This window comes from Vigna umbellata, chromosome 1 (assembly GCF_029865625.1).
Source record: "Vigna umbellata cultivar VRB3 chromosome 1, Vumbellata_1.0, whole genome shotgun sequence".
Lineage (NCBI taxonomy): Eukaryota > Viridiplantae > Streptophyta > Magnoliopsida > Fabales > Fabaceae > Vigna > Vigna umbellata.
The window spans coordinates 40,575,653-40,594,943 of NC_142165.1; the positions used below are offsets into that span (position 1 = coordinate 40,575,653).

At 30.8% G+C, this 19,291-nt stretch overlaps 2 protein-coding genes across 6 annotated transcripts; both read right to left on the bottom strand.

Moving 5' to 3' along the window:
• Nucleotides 1-1,140: 1,140 nt before the first annotated feature.
• On the bottom strand, nt 1,141-2,991 carry LOC148205361 (strigolactone esterase D14-like). The gene is made up of 2 exons (XM_088103064.1): nt 2,570-2,991; nt 1,141-1,895 (listed from the first exon to the last, which is right to left on the bottom strand). The coding sequence occupies exons 1-2, from the start codon at nt 2,950-2,952 to the stop codon at nt 1,466-1,468; spliced, it is 813 nt and encodes a 270-aa protein (XP_087959190.1). The 5' UTR covers nt 2,953-2,991; the 3' UTR covers nt 1,141-1,465.
• Nucleotides 2,992-8,296: 5,305 nt separating this feature from the next.
• LOC124830007 (VIN3-like protein 1) lies at nt 8,297-17,133 on the bottom strand. 5 transcript variants are annotated; one of them, XM_088103066.1, is made up of 7 exons: nt 16,869-17,130; nt 16,714-16,758; nt 15,776-15,830; nt 12,377-12,474; nt 10,914-11,541; nt 10,094-10,404; nt 8,297-9,969 (listed from the first exon to the last, which is right to left on the bottom strand). In XM_088103066.1, exons 5-7 carry the CDS (start codon nt 11,360-11,362, stop codon nt 8,774-8,776), a joined length of 1,956 nt encoding a protein of 651 aa, XP_087959192.1. In that variant the 5' UTR covers nt 11,363-11,541; nt 12,377-12,474; nt 15,776-15,830; nt 16,714-16,758; nt 16,869-17,130; the 3' UTR covers nt 8,297-8,773. The 5 variants fall into 5 exon arrangements, with proteins under 5 accessions (XP_087959192.1, XP_087959191.1, XP_047159558.1 ...); XM_088103065.1 differs by lacking the exon at nt 12,377-12,474 and having other exon boundaries at nt 16,869-17,133; XM_047303602.2 differs by lacking the exon at nt 16,714-16,758.
• Between the last annotated feature and the right edge of the window lie 2,158 nt (nt 17,134-19,291).

The following is a 19,291-nucleotide window of genomic DNA, read 5'->3' on the forward strand; positions in this document are numbered from 1 at the left end:
ATTTGGAAAATTAAAAAAGTTATTAAGTCAAAATTTTAACATGTTCACACCAATTAAAAATAATGTAATTTTGATCACAAATCTTAATCGAATGATATTGATTTAAACTAGTGACAAAATAGATTACCATCAATAAATAAATTCGTTAGTCCATCAAAATTTTACATATTAAATTAAATTTTTTAACTTTTAAACCTATTTTATGTGGATATCTCTGAATCGTCAAATTTACAAACCAAAATTAAGATGAAAAAATTATCAAAATAAAATTTGAAAATTAAGAAATAATTGTATAAAAGCATTATTATTAAACTAATTAATATAGAAACAGTTATGAAGTAGAAAATTAATTTTATTGGTAAAAAAATATAATTATACATGAATCAATTATGGTTATAAGTTATTACTAACAAAGATAAATGAAAGCTGGATAAAAAATACATATGATTTGTGATTACTTGTATGATGATATTATGTTTCTAGACGTTAAATTTTGTAAAAAGGAAAGCCCATGGGCTGGCCCTGGCCTATAGGGCTTTGGGGGTTTTTAGCCTTGTGGGCTTTTTTAGTAAAGAGTTTTTTTGGCCCTATGGGCTTTTTTGGCCCCAACCCACATGGGCTAGGGCCAAATCTTATTAAAGGGGCTCATTTGACAGCTCTACAAATGAGGGTGTTTTCGTACTTTCGTCCATTTCGTAAAATGATTTTAATTAAATAATTTATAACTATAATTAGTGTAATTATATAATTAAAATTCAAAAAATTCGTGCCGACTTCTTTATTTTTTTATTTTCTATTATTTAAAATTATTTATAATTTTTAAATAATGTATTTAAATGTATATAAAATATTTTAAATTATATATAATTAATATTTAAAGTTTTTTTAATATTATTAAATAAATAAATTTTATGGTTTTAATTATTTTTATAATTAAATTAAATTTATTATAAAATAATTTCAACTAAATAATTTATAACAAAAAAAAAATTCCTATATCCATAACTTCTTTTTCAAATTTACCTACATTCTTAAAAAAAAAAAACCCGTTGATTTCTCCTTTAACTCTTACAGATGTAAACACATACAAGGAAACATGTGATTTGATTTCTCCTTTTGACTCTTACAAATGAAAACACGTACAAGAAAACATGTGAATTTGATTTCTCCTTTGACTCTTACATATGTCATCACGTACAAGGAAACATGTGAAGTTGACTCTTACAGATGTATACGAAATATCGAAATTTCAAGGAAATGGAGTGTCTATACGGATGGCAGAAAACAGGGGTGTGCTGGTTGGAGGGGAGATTGCCATTCATATTAATGACATTTCCAAGTGGAAGAAAACTAAAGTTTATAATGAAATACAAACGATGATGCATTACTTTTTTAGAAATGGAAAGAAGAACACAAAAGGTTTGGACAAAAACCATGCATAAATGGCTCTTGGTAACATGAATTATTATGAACCAAGAGCAGCCTTGAGAACTTGGACAAAGTGAAGGTGTGCAGTTATCTGGGGAAAATGGCCAATTGTGTCTATGATTTCCAGCCTAACTTTCCCTTTGATTTTGTTCTGCATGTAAAGTGCTACGCTGTGTGGAACAGCAGCGTCCTTTTTGGTCTGAATGATGGTGCATGGAGTCTCCACCTTCTCAAGCATCTCTCTCCAATCAGAGTAGAATATGGTTTTGGCTAAGGGGAGACCAACTTCACCTCCCATATTCTTCAACCCCTCTTCATATTTCTTCACACTTTCTTCATTGCTTGGATCTGCTATCGATGAAGCGAATGCAGAAACAAAGCTTTCATAGTTGTTTTCTATGTTCCACAGTAACTGTTCTATATCTGACCTGTTAAAGCCTCCCTCATAACCATCTGAATTCAGAAACCTATGTATATATAGTATATATATACCAACAAAAAGTTAGAAGGACTTGTCCTTTTAATTTTTATTACATTAAGGAAGTTATTATTCAATCAAACAGTTTACAATCTAAAAATTACAAATAAATTTATAAACTACGACTGTACTTTAAGTTAACAAGCATTATAAGTTATTTCCTTATATTAGAATTCAGGATAAAAGAAAATATTTTATTGACTTTAATGACATGTAAAACAATTTGCTTTAATATAACGTTTAAATTAACCTCTTCCAAAATTTAAAAATAATATTTTAACATATATAAATTTTTTATATTCATCATTTAATATTACTCTTTTTTATTTTTTACTTCTTTTTATAAAAAATACAAAATTTTATTCTTTTATAACCATTTTAACCTTATCATATATCATCTAACATTTACTCTATAAGTTTTGATCTTATGTTTTAGACATTATTTCTTTTTCCTACTGTCTTATAACTGTAGGCAAAAGCAACGACAATGCATTCACTTGTAATATAATAGACTTTTCAAATCCTTAACTGATTGGTGGACTAACAGGAAACAGTAACCATCAGAATAAGTGAATAGAAATTAAAAAGATGTGAAATATGAAAAATAGAGATGAAGCAAAACGAAATCAGCATGAGTTGAGGAGAAGAGAAGAAAGAAGATACCTTGGGGAAGAACCAACCAGAATTAGGGTTTTGAAGAGTTGAGGAGTTTTGACAGAAGCAATGCAACCAATGATGCCAGACATGGAGCTACCGACGTAAGTGACATCTTTGAGGTTCATCTCCTGCAGCAGAGTGATCAAGTCATCGGCAAAAGCTTCGTAGGAGGAATATTTCACAGGGTCGTAGAGCTTCTCATTCTTCACACTTCCAGCACAAACCCAATCAAACGTAACAACACGGTAGCTTTCGGCAAGCAAGGGAACCACTTTGTCCCACATCGACTGCTCCATTCCGTAGCCATGAGCCAACACCAACGTTTCAGCGCCAGATCCTTCGCTTCTGCCATTCAAAGCCTCCCAAAGACTCTTTTTACTTGTTGCCATGTTTAAAATAATGAAGAGTTTCTTGTTGATAACACCACCATACTTTATTACTTCCTTTTTATAGACATGAATGGCTCACATGAAAATACTGTTTAAATTTAGGAAAAAGATGTTTTAATATTGTTTTTTTTTTATAATATTTTGTTATAATATATACGTTATCTTTTTATTGATTTATTATTTATTTATTATTGTATTGATATATTTTAAATTTAATTAAAAATAACAGTATTAAACAAAAATATGTCTTTGAGTTTAATGGAAAATATTTAAACTAATTAAACTATAAGAAAACAAGTTAAAAATTTAAAGTTTAATGCGTTTTATTTAAGAAAATAAATAAAAATTGGCAATGCGATTGACGCCAACAGCATTATGTTAGATGACTCCGTACGGCGCGGATAGCGCGATTCCAACTAAACCCTTTTCCTCTACCAAATACTAGTATTAATTATTACTAATCACTAAAAACAGTTCCAAATTATACATGTATTTTTTTAAAATAAATATTTCTAATAATATATTATTTTCGCGAGAAAAAAATCAAAAGAAAAATGTTTATATTTTATTAGAACGTAAAAAATAAGTTCGTTTGAAATTGATTTAGAAGCTAAATATGTGGTAGGAAAAAAAGCGTTCATAAAATAAAGAGATATTGTGTTTAATTTATCAACACTAAATAAATCATTAAATATGTTTCTTTATTTTAATTAAAAATAACATAATTTAAATTATGTTTATAAAAATATTTATAAACCCAATTGATGTTAGAGTCCGGTTGCGTAAACTTATTTGTAAATGTTTGTGAAAAAAAATCAGAAAAGGATGAATTAAGGTTTTTCATTAAGTATACGGAGAGATTTATGTATACTATTTTAGAGGTTTAGAAGTTCATACATAAATGAAAATTGTTTAATTAATAAAGCAAAGTCTTTAATAAAGTCATACTTATAATTTATTATTTTCAACCATTTTTTTAATCACTTCACTAATTAATTATATTTACCTTCCATGGAGAATTTGCTTATAACGAAAGAGGTCACATGAACCACGCAAATTTTCTTTATAGAAAGTAACATTTTGTTTGCATATGAAAATTATTCAAACTTTTGAAATTATTTGGTGGACTTTATTGCCACTTCTGTCCATTAAACCATCTCCTTTGAGTATTTTCAAACAGTTGAAAATAATTTCATATGAAAAATCAATATCATTGAATTTATTCTTCTTCTTTTTCATTTTAACCAAGCCTTTTTTTTCGTTGAATTCCTTTTCTACCAGATACATATGATGGATCTTATTAATCTTTAATGGATTCGTGTTTAGATACATTTAATTGTCTTACATTATTTTTAAAAGTTGAGAATAAAAATAATTTGACTTTGTGTTTTTTACTTAATCTTATAAAACATTTTATATTTTTAATAGATCAATACTACTAAAATAGAGCATCACAAAGTCAATAATTAAAAACAGATAATTCAACATTTAGATAAAAAGCTATTACAGTTGTCCAATGAATAACCATAACATCGTAAACATAAGACAAAAAGAGTTTATACGACTAATGAAAATCATATATGAAAAATATGATACATCAAAGTATTTCAAAATGTCTTATACAAAAGAAACTAAACCTAAACTAGATTGTTGCATCTCCCTCTTTTTTAACTGGTTCAATTGCATCTCCATCTACTCAGACAAATTAAGGTAATCATTGCTAACAAACAAAACAAAACAACAACACAGAGAAACGGTAAGGTATTGTGTAAAAGGATATAACATAGTAAAATTAACATCACATACTTGATCCATCCCAAAAAAATTTCAATAAAGACTATCATGTTACATATAAAGGCCCATTTGTCCAATGATTAGATAATTCGTCCAATGAAAATAGCACTAAAACTCACAAAGTTTGATTCCTCAAAAAGTCGCCTAGCGAGTTTGTCTCGCTTAGCTACCACCAATTCAATGAACTCTCGAACTTTGGAGTCGCCTTGGAGAATATTCTCACCCAGCTACCACTAAGTCAGTAGCTCTTTGACTTTGCCTTCGCCCAACGACATAGTTCCTCATCCAGCAAGTTTGCATAATTATGCAAAACATAATTTTACAGAATGTTATTCCAACCCTACCAATTCAGTCCAACAACACTTATAGAGATCAAAACATACCAATTTGAATTACACAACATGCATCACATTTGCAGTACAAATCAAACATTTCAAATCTCATCATACCACATCAAAGTAAGCCAAATTCATACCTAATCTCAGTTCAACCTATCATATTTCATTACACAACTCAATCACACAAACAAATCATAACACAATCATACAATTAAACAATTTCAATAAATCTATAACTTTAAACACAGTGCAATTAGTTTTCCTTACCAGTGAGACAACTCAAAGAGTACTAAATCCCTTTCAAGCTAGCTAGATGCTCTATTTATACCTAGGAACAACACAACCATGATCAGAGCATATTATTAGAATCATTGATCAATAAGGACCCTTATAGAAAACTCAAACCCCACATGTGAGCTAACTAAGAAAAAATATAGAAAGTCAACTTACTTTATTGGAGAAACTAATCGAACAAAAGTGAAGAACTCATCACGATGATCACTATAAGAGTCTTCGATTTTCAAACAAATGAATATAGGGTGAGAAAACCTAGAGAGAAGTATGAGAGCTCTAAAGAATAAGTTTGTAGAGAAACTGTGTGTTTTTAAACCGTAGAACTCGTTTATAAAACTTTTACTTATTTTTTAACTTTTTAAATAAAATAATCAAATCTCATCATTTTAAACATACTACCAACTCTAAAAATATGATTTTATAAACTCCTACTTCTTGAATGTATAATTAATCTTAACAATATTATTTCAAAAGACTTTGAATGAAAACATTAACTCTATTTATAAAAACAAAAAACTCTTTTGGCTCTCGACTTAAAAAAAACTTCATACTTCAAATAATATAATATTTTTTTAATACAATGATTAATCTTAATATTATCTTAATATATTTGGAATCGAAACATTAACAACATTTTCTTCAAATAAAAGCTCTTTTTAACTCTTTTAACTAAAAAATTATTCTAATATAATTTAGAATCGTTATCCATAATTAATAAATATGTCATTGTCTTTTATTTAGGAATTGAAGGAGTAATAAAGTTATTAAAGGCATATAAGTACGACATAATGATTTTATTAATGACGAAGAAAATAAAGTATAACTAAGGAATGATGATCAATAAGAATTTTCCTCCATAGAGGATGGTGGAACCCGCAAATTTTATTGAAATCTAAAACGACAGGTATGGTAGGGTTCCATTTTCTATTATTCATAGGCAATAATAGCAAGCTCACAAATGAGTTCTCACAATGAATGATTAGTTTTGTAACTATTTGTTCTGTCTCAATCAATCTCTAACTTACCCAAAAGCTAATTGTGTTCAATAAATTTATTCATAAGTATTTTCAGAAAAATATGAAATAATTTTTCTATATGTTTAAATTAGTTTGTATATGAATTAAAAATTATATTTGGGTAAGTTAAGAAAAAAACTCTTATATATTAGTTTATGAAAAAACAATATTAAATTATGAAAACAAAAATTCTATGCAAAGAAAAGTAATCCATCATGTAAGTGGGAAACACGTTTATTTATGAGAGTTCAAGTTATATTTAACAAATAATTACATTTTCATTCTACTATCATTTTGAGGGGAATTTACACAAGAAGGTTGGTGACTAATTCTTTTGTTAACATAAAAATCAATCGTAAAATGTCAGTGTCAATATAATTTGTAACAATGTTTATGTCAGTTTCAAATAGTTTTTTGATTAAATTAATAAAATTTTAAATTACTTGTGTTTTTCTTAATTTTGTTTTAAAGGAAAAATCTAGTTATATCTAAAATGATCATTTACATGATTTGGGAATACTTATGTACATAGACGATACGAAATATAATCCCCAAATAACATATACGACATCAAAACATTTAACATATAGAAACACTAACAGCAGCTGTAAGTTTTTTTTTTTTGTATTGAATAATCACAAACATCATAATGTCTGATCTTCTAAAACTGTTTACAAACAAGTTTACAAATTCCTTTTGCAAGAGCCTCCTGTTGCCGGACTTGAGTGTTTGTGCTGTATTTTGGCCGTGTTTGTTCTCATTAATCTTTTTCGCTTCAACACCCTGCTCGTGTTTCATCTTTTTGTTCATTCTTGTTTGGGATAAGGCTTGCATGGTAGACTTTTGAAAAGCATTTCACGCTAAAAGGCACAGAAGAATTAAATGATATGCCTTTTTCATACCCCAAATAATGAACCAAAATCTTGTCCCCCAATAATTACAAGGGAAAATGTTCTTTTAACAACTTTTTCCATTATGAAAACTTTGTTTTATTATTAGGTATATTGATTGGTTAACATTTTTCTAAGCGAAGTTCACAACACTATAGGTGATTCACGAGGTGTTGCATCACAAATTTGATACCTTTCCACACGTCCAACAGAGAAGTTACTCTGCGGCTTTTCAATTTCACGAGTGCAGACGCATGCTTTGATAAAACATTTATCAAAATCGTAGTACCCCTAAAAATAGGAATAGTCATTGCCTTATTAGTAACTCTAATCATGCAATCATTTCAGAAAATAAAGATTTATATACATTGATTGACAGCCATTGATCGGAGCCAAATTGATTAGTACTAATCTCTACATAATCTAACTTAAGACATTGGTGAGGTTTTGCTTTCTTTGTATTAAGTTAAGGCATGCTGCAAGGAAAATTGCATATATAATTTGATTCACCTGTACACGATTTAGTTGTTCAATTTGTCAAATGACAAAAACCTACCCCTCAATACAATGTTACAAAAGATGTTATTGAAAGTGTAGATTTTCATTGATAACAAATTCAAATGATAGATATAATTCTTACTCATTCTTTTAAGATTGTTGTTCAAACATTTAAATCATTGTTAGTTGATTATGAATACTATCATTGATATATTGATAAGTCACATCTGAAAATGCACGTGATATATTGATATTATTTATTTTTTTATTTAAATAGGTCATTATTTTTATTACATCTTTTTAGTAATAATAAATATCTAGACAAGAACTTTTCTAGAGATAGACTAATATAATGAATAATGACAGCATAGTCGAAATGAACCCTCGCATGCATGCAGTCTGATGCCACACGTAACCTCAAATTATTTGACTAATTTACCTAGTTTATTATTGTATCCAAGTAGGTTAAGATCTCCGATACCTATTTTAAGCGTAATCAGATGAACCGCTCATCTAGAAAATCACAATTGGTTGAAGCAAGTGCTCATTAGTGCGGGGAACAAAGATGTCAAAAGAATGACATAAAAATCAAATCAGCAAATGAATCATGTACCTTTTTCAAATAAAGGTCATGAGAAGAAATTTAGAAATTTAGAAATTTAGAAAAGTTTCAATACTAACATCTTCCGTAATTAAATTCATTACCAAAATCAATTGCAGCAATTTAGAAATGAATGCCCCTACATCCTGAAACTTCGTGTCCATAAACCCTCCCTCCTGGGAAAAATGAGTTACTGTTTCTGCGATCATCATTGCAAAATCCTTTGAGCAAGACAAACCTGTCTGCAACAAAAATGAATCCCTTGGAAGATGGATTAATTTTAGAAAATGCCCGTACAACGAAAAACAATCAGAGGGTGATTTTTTTGGACAGAAAATGATAAAATGGAAAGCTTGAAGCAAATGACAAACTTGTATGGTGGGTTCACCCTTAATTTGATGCCCCGGCTTTAATACTGAATCCATTTTTTTGCCTCTTGTTTGATATAATATCATAAAAAGAATCTACCAGTTGCCCTGCCAAACTACTCGGATCATCCATAAGAGTCTGAATGAAGGTATTAACCACCCTGCGTTCTTGCTCTGTCGCCCTTAAACTAAACCATGTTAGCAACTTCAACCTAAATTCCTGTTTAATGTGACCCTCACATTCTAGCCAACGAATTACTTTCACACAATACTCAAAGTTCTCATCCAAGGAACATGAACCATCACATATGCGTAATGGAGAACCGTTAATTAAAGTGCTGTCACAATCATGTGTCTCTTCCATTGTGCTTGCTAACCTTTTTCTGCACATATCTAAGCGTGAATCAACAGCAGATACTTCTCCTGCTGGCCCATGGGTCCAGGTTTGAGAATCCCCACTCCCATGTGATCTTGCTAAACCATTTTTCTCTAGATCATGAGAAGCTGCATCATCGTCCCCCTCCACAGTTTGCAACAAAGAGCAACCATTATCTTCATCCCTAGAATACTCAAAAGGAGGTGTTAGCTCTTCATTTAAATCAGGAACTGAAACAACATTCAAATCAAGGCCTCTAGAAACTGAGGGCAACTGTGCCTCTGGAATTCTTGGTTTATCTAACCGTTCACTCTGACCACAGCAATTTTTCGTATTGGCACAACAAAACTCTTCCAAGTAACCTTGTTCTTGAGCCCAAGCAAGACGCAAAATTTTCCCAAGGTCTCGAACCTTGAATCCATAGTTGCCCATTGCGTCATTTGGCACCATCTTGGATCCCGAAGAATTGCCCCTAGATAGAAGGTTCTCTTTTTCATGATTCATAGCGACAGATGGAGAGGGGTTGTTTTTAATTACCTCGATGCTCTTGGTAAAACACTTAGCCTCAGAATGACCCAGGTCACATGTATCTGTGTAAGATATAATCCGAAAAGTATATTCTGTGCAAGGCTTGAGGTTGGATATCAAAATCCTCCTCTGAGTTTTGGGAAACACGGAAACAGGATCTTTGGTGGGTGATTCATCCCGACTCGTGTAATACCAAAGCTTGTATCCCTTAATCTCCTCAGAACATATATTTGATAATTCAATTAAAATGATTTTCACGGAGGAAGTTGTTACCTCTTCAAAAACAAACTTGCAAGCAGCAGGAAGTGAACCCCCTGCGAGTTATAAATATACCATCATGTCCAGAATAAATGAGACTCAAAAGTCAGAAATTTAAGCCCCTCCCCCAAAGTATATAAAAAAAAAAAAAGAAAAAAAGCTAAAGAGCATTATTCCAACCTGTAGAATCTGAATTTACATTGTGAACAGTGGCAAGCCAGCTATCAGCTTTCTCAATAGCAAGTGAACAGAGTTTCTGTATATCATTGGCAATAGGGAGTCTGCTGACAATGCCTCGAGCCATCTTGGCAGAAACGCCATTCACAGGGCCAACTTCTGTCTCCAGCTTAGCCTTCGCCTCTTGTACTGTTTGATGCAAGTCTTTGAATTTTGTGGTTCCATCCAGAAGCCTGTAGCTCAAATATATCCTGTAACAGAGTACATCCACACGTCGGGCATCCTTAGCAATATTTAGCTGCTTCTTCCAACATCTGAAATAAATAAACATGAATCACCAAGCCAAAATGGATCTAGAAATTTACTTACAAACATATTAAAATTGGTGTAATAATAACTATCATCAGCAGTTATGTTATTATTAGATTAACTGTTATGTTGATGCAAGTATGATAGGAGAGAATAAGGGGTACATGCGTATTGTTTTCCAGTAATTTGGACACAACTCTGCTACTTCCTAAAAGTCTGAGTCTAGGACAGCAAATTATGTGCATTTTGTGAGTGATTTAACATTATTCTTCTCCAATAAATAAACTTCTTCTATCATAAACCCAAACCGTTATTCACCAAAACTTAGTATAGCATATATCAACAACAAAAACAACCAAGTCATTAGGTAAGTGTCAGCTAGATGAATCAAACAATGCCAGTGTTCTATTGAAAATCATGTTTATAGACAACAAAATACTTCAGTATATCAATAACAAGGTGGAAGGAGGAATGACAAATACTATCCACCGTACATGTAAACAAAATTACTTACCCGAGTATCCCCGTAACTTTACCACAGGATGCACAACAATAACCACCATCTAGTTGCATCAGTTGCCCATGATCAACAACCCCCACCTTCTTATGTAGAAGGGCGCATTCAATATGGCAAGACAACCCACAGGAGTCCCCTTGAGTAGACTCAGATGTGCATACCAACCAAAGACTAGGATCCTTGTTATCATCAAAAAGGTGACAAATACAGCAAGAGCATCTTCTACAGAATGTGTCATCTATAGACAGAACTGCCCTACAAGCAGCATTTTTACAGATCCAAGTGTTTGAATGGCCAAAATCAGAAGACTGGTCAGAAGGAGGTATGAGTCGAGTGGGATTTTCACCCTTCCGAGACTGCTTTCTAGATGGCTGGTGGCTGAAACTAGAAACCTTTTTTGTGTCTTGTTTCTTAATCATCTTCCCAGTTGACTTAGTTTCAGTCATCCTGCTTTTAATTGAAATGTTTTTTTTGTCCTTATCAAAAGACGTTCGAAGAAGTTCCTTCTTCAGACCACATTTTAGGAACTGTTGAAGGAGTTCTGAACTTTTTGAAGCACCATCTGAATGGCCATTTTTTTCTGGAGTACTTTGCACACTGGAAGAAAGGCTTTGAACACCAGAAACTGGACAGAAAAGAAAAACAATTGTTGTAGTATTTGGGAAAAACAGCAATAGATAAACTTCAAATGATTAAACTAGGACTTGCATAGACAAGACAAACAGCAGAGATAGACTAAGACTATGTAGGAGTACAACATGAACGCAATAAATTATTAGTTGACTTCAGGTTCCATAAAAAAAATGTGCATGTAAGAGTGATTATTTGAACAGTTAAACCATTAGGAGTAGGGACAGATTAAACCTTCAGATCAAATACAATAGAACTGATTCAATTTCTTTCCACAAATAAATCAGTCATACTTCTGCCCATGTTTTAAGGCACTTATAAGCGCCTTAGACCATTGTACGTGGATGATACACTCAAGAATTGAGTAAACCAAACATCTGGCAACCAGAACTAACAACACCAAATTATATAGCTAATTCCATATGAAAGCGCTAATTAAGGAGATCAATTTACAAATCATCATGGGCAAACCACAAGAAAATTTGACCACATTTACATGTTATCCAAGTACTGTTGCATACTTTAAACAGCTTTGACACTATTGTGAATCAAAACCATTTGACAAGATAATACATCTGCTAGCTATTTAGAGGACAAAATTCTTTATATGAAACATTCCCCTTTCCGTCAACAGAAACAAAATGGAAGCAATCCATTGTAAAATTTATAAGCTTTTGAAATCTGCAAAAACATTGAGGTTTAAGTTAAGAGGAGATGCTAATAGCAAACAACATTAGGCAAAATCATTAAAGGTGACCAGCCAGAGAAACACAAATACAAAACAATTAATGCAGTTCTACTTCTAGATGAATATCTACCAAGGGAAAGACCTGGAATCAAGTTCCTCCAGACAGATTGCACAGATTTTGAACTAAACACCCAGATTATAAGCTATCATGAATAGGACAGATACAAGTCTCGAGCCATCCTGAAAATGGATAAATTTATGACGTGATCTTCTTAATAAATTCCAAATAATAGGATCGGATATTCACATCAGAAGAAATATTCACAATGAAGACTTGTAAAGCAGACCAAGTATCAACAACAGGCTTTCTATATAGGGTTTACCAAAAGTGTGTATTATTCCACACACAGCTTTATTATAATCAGGGAATAAATTAACTAACGGTACAATATAAGAGAATCCCTAACTAAAAGTTATATATTCGTTTCCCTATTTACATATAATTTGATATGATACGATAATCCACACTAATTAAATCAAATGCCTTAAGTAAATGGAAGGTTACATGGAAAATTGATTGCGGGGTTGGGGGGGCATGGCTAAGAAAGCAACTTCATAGAAACAACGTGGCAACCACTGTCATAGATCTCAGATGGCACAACATTGCCAACTATAGCAAGATGTTCGTCATTTTAAATACAAACAACTAGTTCATATATTAGACAACTGAATACTCAAACAAAGAAAAAGAAAACTAAAGAAACTCACAATAAATAGTTAGTCACAGTTTATACACATAATTGGCATCAATAAGGCATAATAAAACATATTAATAAAGTGAAATAATGAAAGATGATGGTTCAGTAGCGTCGTGATTTTGTATGGAAAACTATTAGAAAAAAAAATAGCAGTGTGAATGGGGACTAACATAAGACAGGAAAAAAAGTTCAAATAAAGTGAGAAGGATCAAGGCACCTTTTCATGGAATGGTCAACAGAGAAGGTTTTCAAATACTATATCTATGAAGTGAAGAATGTAATAGAAAATGGGGGAGAAATCGCAGCTTTATCAAGAAAACCTTGAACCGGTGTTGTTTTAGTGGTAGAAATAGATTTTTGAAATCTAAATCATGGTATCACTGCCATAACATGTGGAAAGCACTATTTTGGCCCCTATTGAAAACGGCTCTGATATTTGAGTCCTGTAGGGTTCTAGAGCTGCTCCACTCTGCTATAGCATCCAATTGACTACTATGGTGGCATCTAATGGAAAAGCGTCCAAAGCTAATATGTGGCAAATAAATTCGATGACCCTTAATATGTAATAGGGGGTCTGTGCAACTGAAAGTACAAACCAAAAAGCTGTTTTCATTATCCCATTATATCTCAAATGACATCAATTGGAATTTGAAATTTTATACATTATGTCATACAAATATGGAATGCAATTATTGATCAATCCCTATAATAGATTAATAAGTAATCATCGTCTCATGTTAGAAAAACCGCTCCGTGATTATAATCATTAAAAGTGGATATTTCTTACTATTGTAATCTAACCTTAAACGTATAAACAAATTATATATCAATCTCACACTATTAATGAAACGTAATTTTTCAAACATGATAGCTTTCAGCAGAAGGATGATGTACCTCATTCAATTCATTGTACTTGTTAAGATGAACAAAAATATATTAAGTAAACATTTACACTATGGTAAGATATAATCCCAGCTTCTAATTGCAGTTCAGTTCGGTGTACTCAAAGGGTCCACATGAGATCAGTGCCTTAGGAGTGTCTTTCTGCATCGAGTAAAGACCATCTCTAATGCCTCATTGAAAAAGATAGAAATTCTACGAAACCACAACTATCTAACTTACTGACTGTATGCATTAAAAGGATGAACAAATCATACGTAATTTGCTTGAATATTTTTTAGAACAGTTAGTTCATACCATGACATCAAAAACTCTCGAGACAAACTGATCTAGTGTTTGATATTTTCTGCCCAGAATTTCTTAATAACAAGTTGAATTTCATTACAAGGTAGGTGGACCAGTTCATGGTAACTGTAAATGCTTCGAGCCCAAAAGGTTCTCCCATGAGAACGATTGTTAGAGATGTCAATATAAATCATTAATGCATCTTCGCCAAATAGATTACACTTCTTAGGTAAAATGGTCAGTTTTTGGGACTCTTAGCTGCAAATAACTCATGGATTTGTAAAATGAAAACCACAACATGTTATGCCCAAGTAGTTAGTTAAAATGGAAAATCAGTACAAAGTAGTAAAAATATTTACTGACAATTTATTTCCATCCTCAGTTTAAAAAAAGATCAAATTTAACTCCCCAAGTTTAAGGGGAAAATAATTGGATACTCTTATAGATCATTAAATGGAAAAACAAGAAATATCCCATTAGAAAAAAATAATCATAGAAGGTTTTCTCAACAATTTTAATAACCTGCCATAATATAGTCACAAAAGTTTGAGTTACTTTTAACACATTTTGATTAGTATTACGATTAATGTTTTATTATAATTCTCATAAATAGGGTAAGATAAAGGTTTAACAGTGTAAAACATTTCAATACAATAGGCCAGTCTTTGTTTTTTCCCTTAGTACAGCATCATTCCAAATTTAAAATAAAAAAGAGAAGGGGGAGGCTATTGGATATTCCACTTATGCAAACCATTGGTACAATTGTCTTCCAAAACAATATCCTTCAGATTTAGGGAGAAATACAACTATACTAATCGGTAACATATGTGTTCATACTTTATTTTTAAAAAGATATTACAAGCCCATCCCTGATATAACACCAATGGCACTGGACCCTGAGAAAATAGCAGAATTAATCTCTAATATGTGTACTAAGGCACATCAGATCATTGGATAACCATATTTTACTTTACCAATAACTACAATATATTTTTATCACACGGGTCAAACAAAATTCACATAGATGATAAGCCCAAAGGGCAGAGGAAGCTTCAACACCATCTTGTTGGAACATTGTGGTTTCAAGATTCCTCATCAAGCAAGCACAAGATATTGATATGCGATAAATCACGAGGAAACAATATATAAATTAAAACAATGATATATGGTCAAAAACCCTTCTAAATGTGAAGTTGCCACTTCAAAAATTTATATTTATATCATGCATTGGACTGAAACTGTACAAAACATAGTCTTTGTCAGGAAAGGAAACACAAGTAACAGCATAGTTAGACATAATCGCAATAGATGGCAGCATGACATTCAAAGGAAGAACACTGGTACGTGGTACCGTAACCAAAACACTAGACACACATTCAACGTAGGTAATAGTACTTTTAATCACGTGTTCATCTTTCCTAAACTCAAATTTCAGTCGTATACTATACCATACCCAAGGTTTACCTTCAATGAATTAACACGTCAAAATAGAATAATAAAACTACACAAGCAAACACTCAAGTACATACACCACACAAAAAAAAAACGAACTGACATTAACCTCTAAATGAGCATACTGAAGAAGCACAGGACCATACCTTTAACCAGGAACTTCTCTTCTAAATCCATTAAGTATGATTAAGCGGCCCTTTCCTGAAAAAAATACAGAGATATAGCATTACTACGTTGTTATACAGGTGAGAAGATCAAAACTGTGTCATGTAAGACTTGCCACTCCACAGCGTTAAATATATAGAAAAAGAAATTACAAAGTAAAGTCTCGATATACGAAACCCACCAAATAAAGTTAATAAATGGTAATTGACAAATGTTTAACACGACAAGCAGCTTGCTTTAGCTAAAATTCCAGCTGCTCAGGATCAAGAAAAAACAACTAACAATGTTAACACGCAAGTTTTGTTTTTTCTTGTTCGTCTCAACTTGAACTTCAACAAACAAAAACACCATTACATTTTATAGGAACAACGACAATTCATAAGCTCAAATACAAGAATGTGGCTCATGAATAGAACATAATAGACCCGCAATAAATGGAACAACAATGCAGGATAGGAAAATCAAATTAAATATGTTCCATACACAAAATAAACACAGAAAATTAAAGGAAAAAAATTGAAATCATGCATAAACAAAATAAACTTATCCAACCCACAATGCCTCGTGAAAAAGATTAAAATGAACATAAAGCAAATAGCATAAAAACCTAGAACAACATCCCATACACCCGATTAATATGACAAAAATATTTACTTTATTTTTACATGCGTATACTATAAAATAATACGAAAGACGAACACCGAAGTGAAGAGTGCTCTATAAAGCCTCACACATCGCGATTCAACAGCCTCTTCCACACGCATTGTGCAGTCCGCATTGAGAAGAAGTGAAATCAAAGCGTGTTTTTCTTAATTTTTCCTTTTTACCAGAAAAGGAAACAACTCCTATACATGAATATGAACGAATACAGAATTACAGATATTAACATAACGATAGAGGAGAAAGAAAAAGAGCGTACGAAGATATTGAAGAACAAATCTGCGGAGAAAATAGAGCCGAAAAACTAGGCAAAAATAGAATGATAAATGATAAATAATATATAATATATAATAATAAAAAAGAGAAACAGAAAATTTGGGTAAAGTCAAGAACAGAATCTGCAGAAAAACGCACCTTGGGAGAATGAAGAGAGGTTTTCGTTGAGAGCGTGAAAATCGTTTTGCTCCGAAGAGCATGAATTAATAAATCGAAGGCGAAGAAAAATCTTCGTTGTTAGTTGTTATTTGTTGGAGAGAGAGAGAGAGAGGAACTTGTCCCAGTTGTTCACGTTATAGAGGGAGAGAAAGCGGCGAAGGGCACGCGCGGGGGAGCGCGTGGACGGGGAGAGTAGTAGTTTGAAAGCAACAATGGTTTGGGGTTTTCTGCAGTTGCACGGTTACCGCTACACATCTACTCCCACACTCTCATCACTGTCTCATGTCATCTTCTCTTTCTTCTCTATCTATAAATTATATATTAATTTACGCTAACACACAGTACATACTTTTTCTTTTCTTAGTTTCCTTTCCCTTTTATAACATTCACGTGAAAGGCCCTAAATGTCCTCGCAAACTGAAATATTCAATACCAATTGATAATACATATATAATATAATTATCGGTCTATTTATAATATATCTATTTATTATTTGTATCTTTCTCAATTTTATTGATGAAAGGTTGGTTGATGAATCTCATAAACTTATGAGTTATTTGTAAAAAATTTGGACCTCAATTATCATATTTATTATAATATTTTATGTTTGTTAGCCATATTTATCAATATACTCGACAATAGAATATTTATATAAATAAAATTAAATATGATCTTTGAGTATGGATTTATTTTTAGGAGAAATCAGTTGCTAAAGACTTTTCGGCAAAGTTTAAGAAAATTTAGAATTTTTTTAAATATAATAACATGAGTGATTATTAAATGATTTTGAAAATATTAATTGTATTTATAAAATTAATATAGTGCTTTAATGTTTTTATTGAAATAATACTTATTTCAAATGTATAATATTATTCTAATGGATATATATTTAGATTAAAGAGATAATAAATTTTATTGAAGTGTACTATTTAATATGTCTGTTAGAATAGAATACATTTAATATGATAACTAGAAAATTTAATATATATATATATATATATATATTATTTTAAACGTAATTATTTTCCCTTTATATTATAACAAAATTAACTGTTGACTTTTTTCTAATTGATATTCAACTTTTGTTTTAAATATTTGTTAAGTCAAACATACATAAAAAAAACAAATTAAAATATATTCAAGAAAACCTTTTTTTATAATTGAGATAGCATCCTAAGTATTACTATGTGAAACTCCTGATGGGGAAATGTAAAGTTGGAGATGGGAATGTTACTGTGACTTTAATAGTACAATGATACTTTGATAATATTTTAATATTGTCTACGTAGTCCAAAATTATTCCACAATCAATAATAATAATAATAATCATAAACACCAGTATAAATCAATCACATAGACCGTATTAAAATGTTATAAAAAAAATATTGTCAAAGTATCATTATTCCTTTAACAAGAAGATATATAAAAAGTTTTTTCTTTTACGCATTAAAGTGCAATTAAGATACTTAAAACTTTTGGGGTAAGAGAATTTTTTTCATAATAGGTGAATCATTAGATTTTTCTTTCTCTGGTTTTTTACATTAATGGCTTCTCAATCAAGATTATAAGTTTTTTTTACTATTTACTGTGTTTATTTTTCCTTGAGTATATAAAATATTTATTATTGAAGTTATAGGTAGTCAAACTAAACTTGTATGTATATATTTATTTATTTTGTATTTTGTTGTCATTTTCAGCATTGGTATTTTTATTTTTATGATTCATGCTTGTTTTAGAATAATGATTTCTGCAATATGATTAAAAAAATACTCTGAACTGAAGTAATAAAAAGTAATAGTTATAGCCACGATTTATCGTTTATCTTTTGATGATTGAATTATTAGGTTATTTTCACCTCGAGAATTAGGTTTCCCATTTTATAAACAATGTCAAGGTTGAAACTCGATGGGTAGTACATTTGATTAAGCATTGTATCAAAGAAAGTGACTTTTGGCAAAATCTAACAGCTACATTTTTCATCTTTGAAAAAATACTTAACTATCTAGTATGGTATTGGTTATAAAAAATAGTAAAGAATATTATTGTTTTTATTATCTTAAATGTTTAATAATCATTATGTAAGTTTTGTTTACAGCCAGATTCAATTTACTCATTAGTTTAAATAGTAAAAACTTGATCTTTTTTCATAGTTTGGAACTTTGCATCAGTGAAACAAAATTTCCATATTATATATAACCTTTAATACTAATTTTTCAATCTAACACACAGTTAATCTGTTATTTCTAATTCTGTTCAAACAATTTCAAATTTTAAGATTAGAGTATTGGTATATTAAATTAACACACTTACCAAACATAGAATTTATGAATACAAATAATTATTTTCAAACTCAGTTCTTAATTTGTCAAAATCATTTAATAGTATTATTTATATTTAATCTA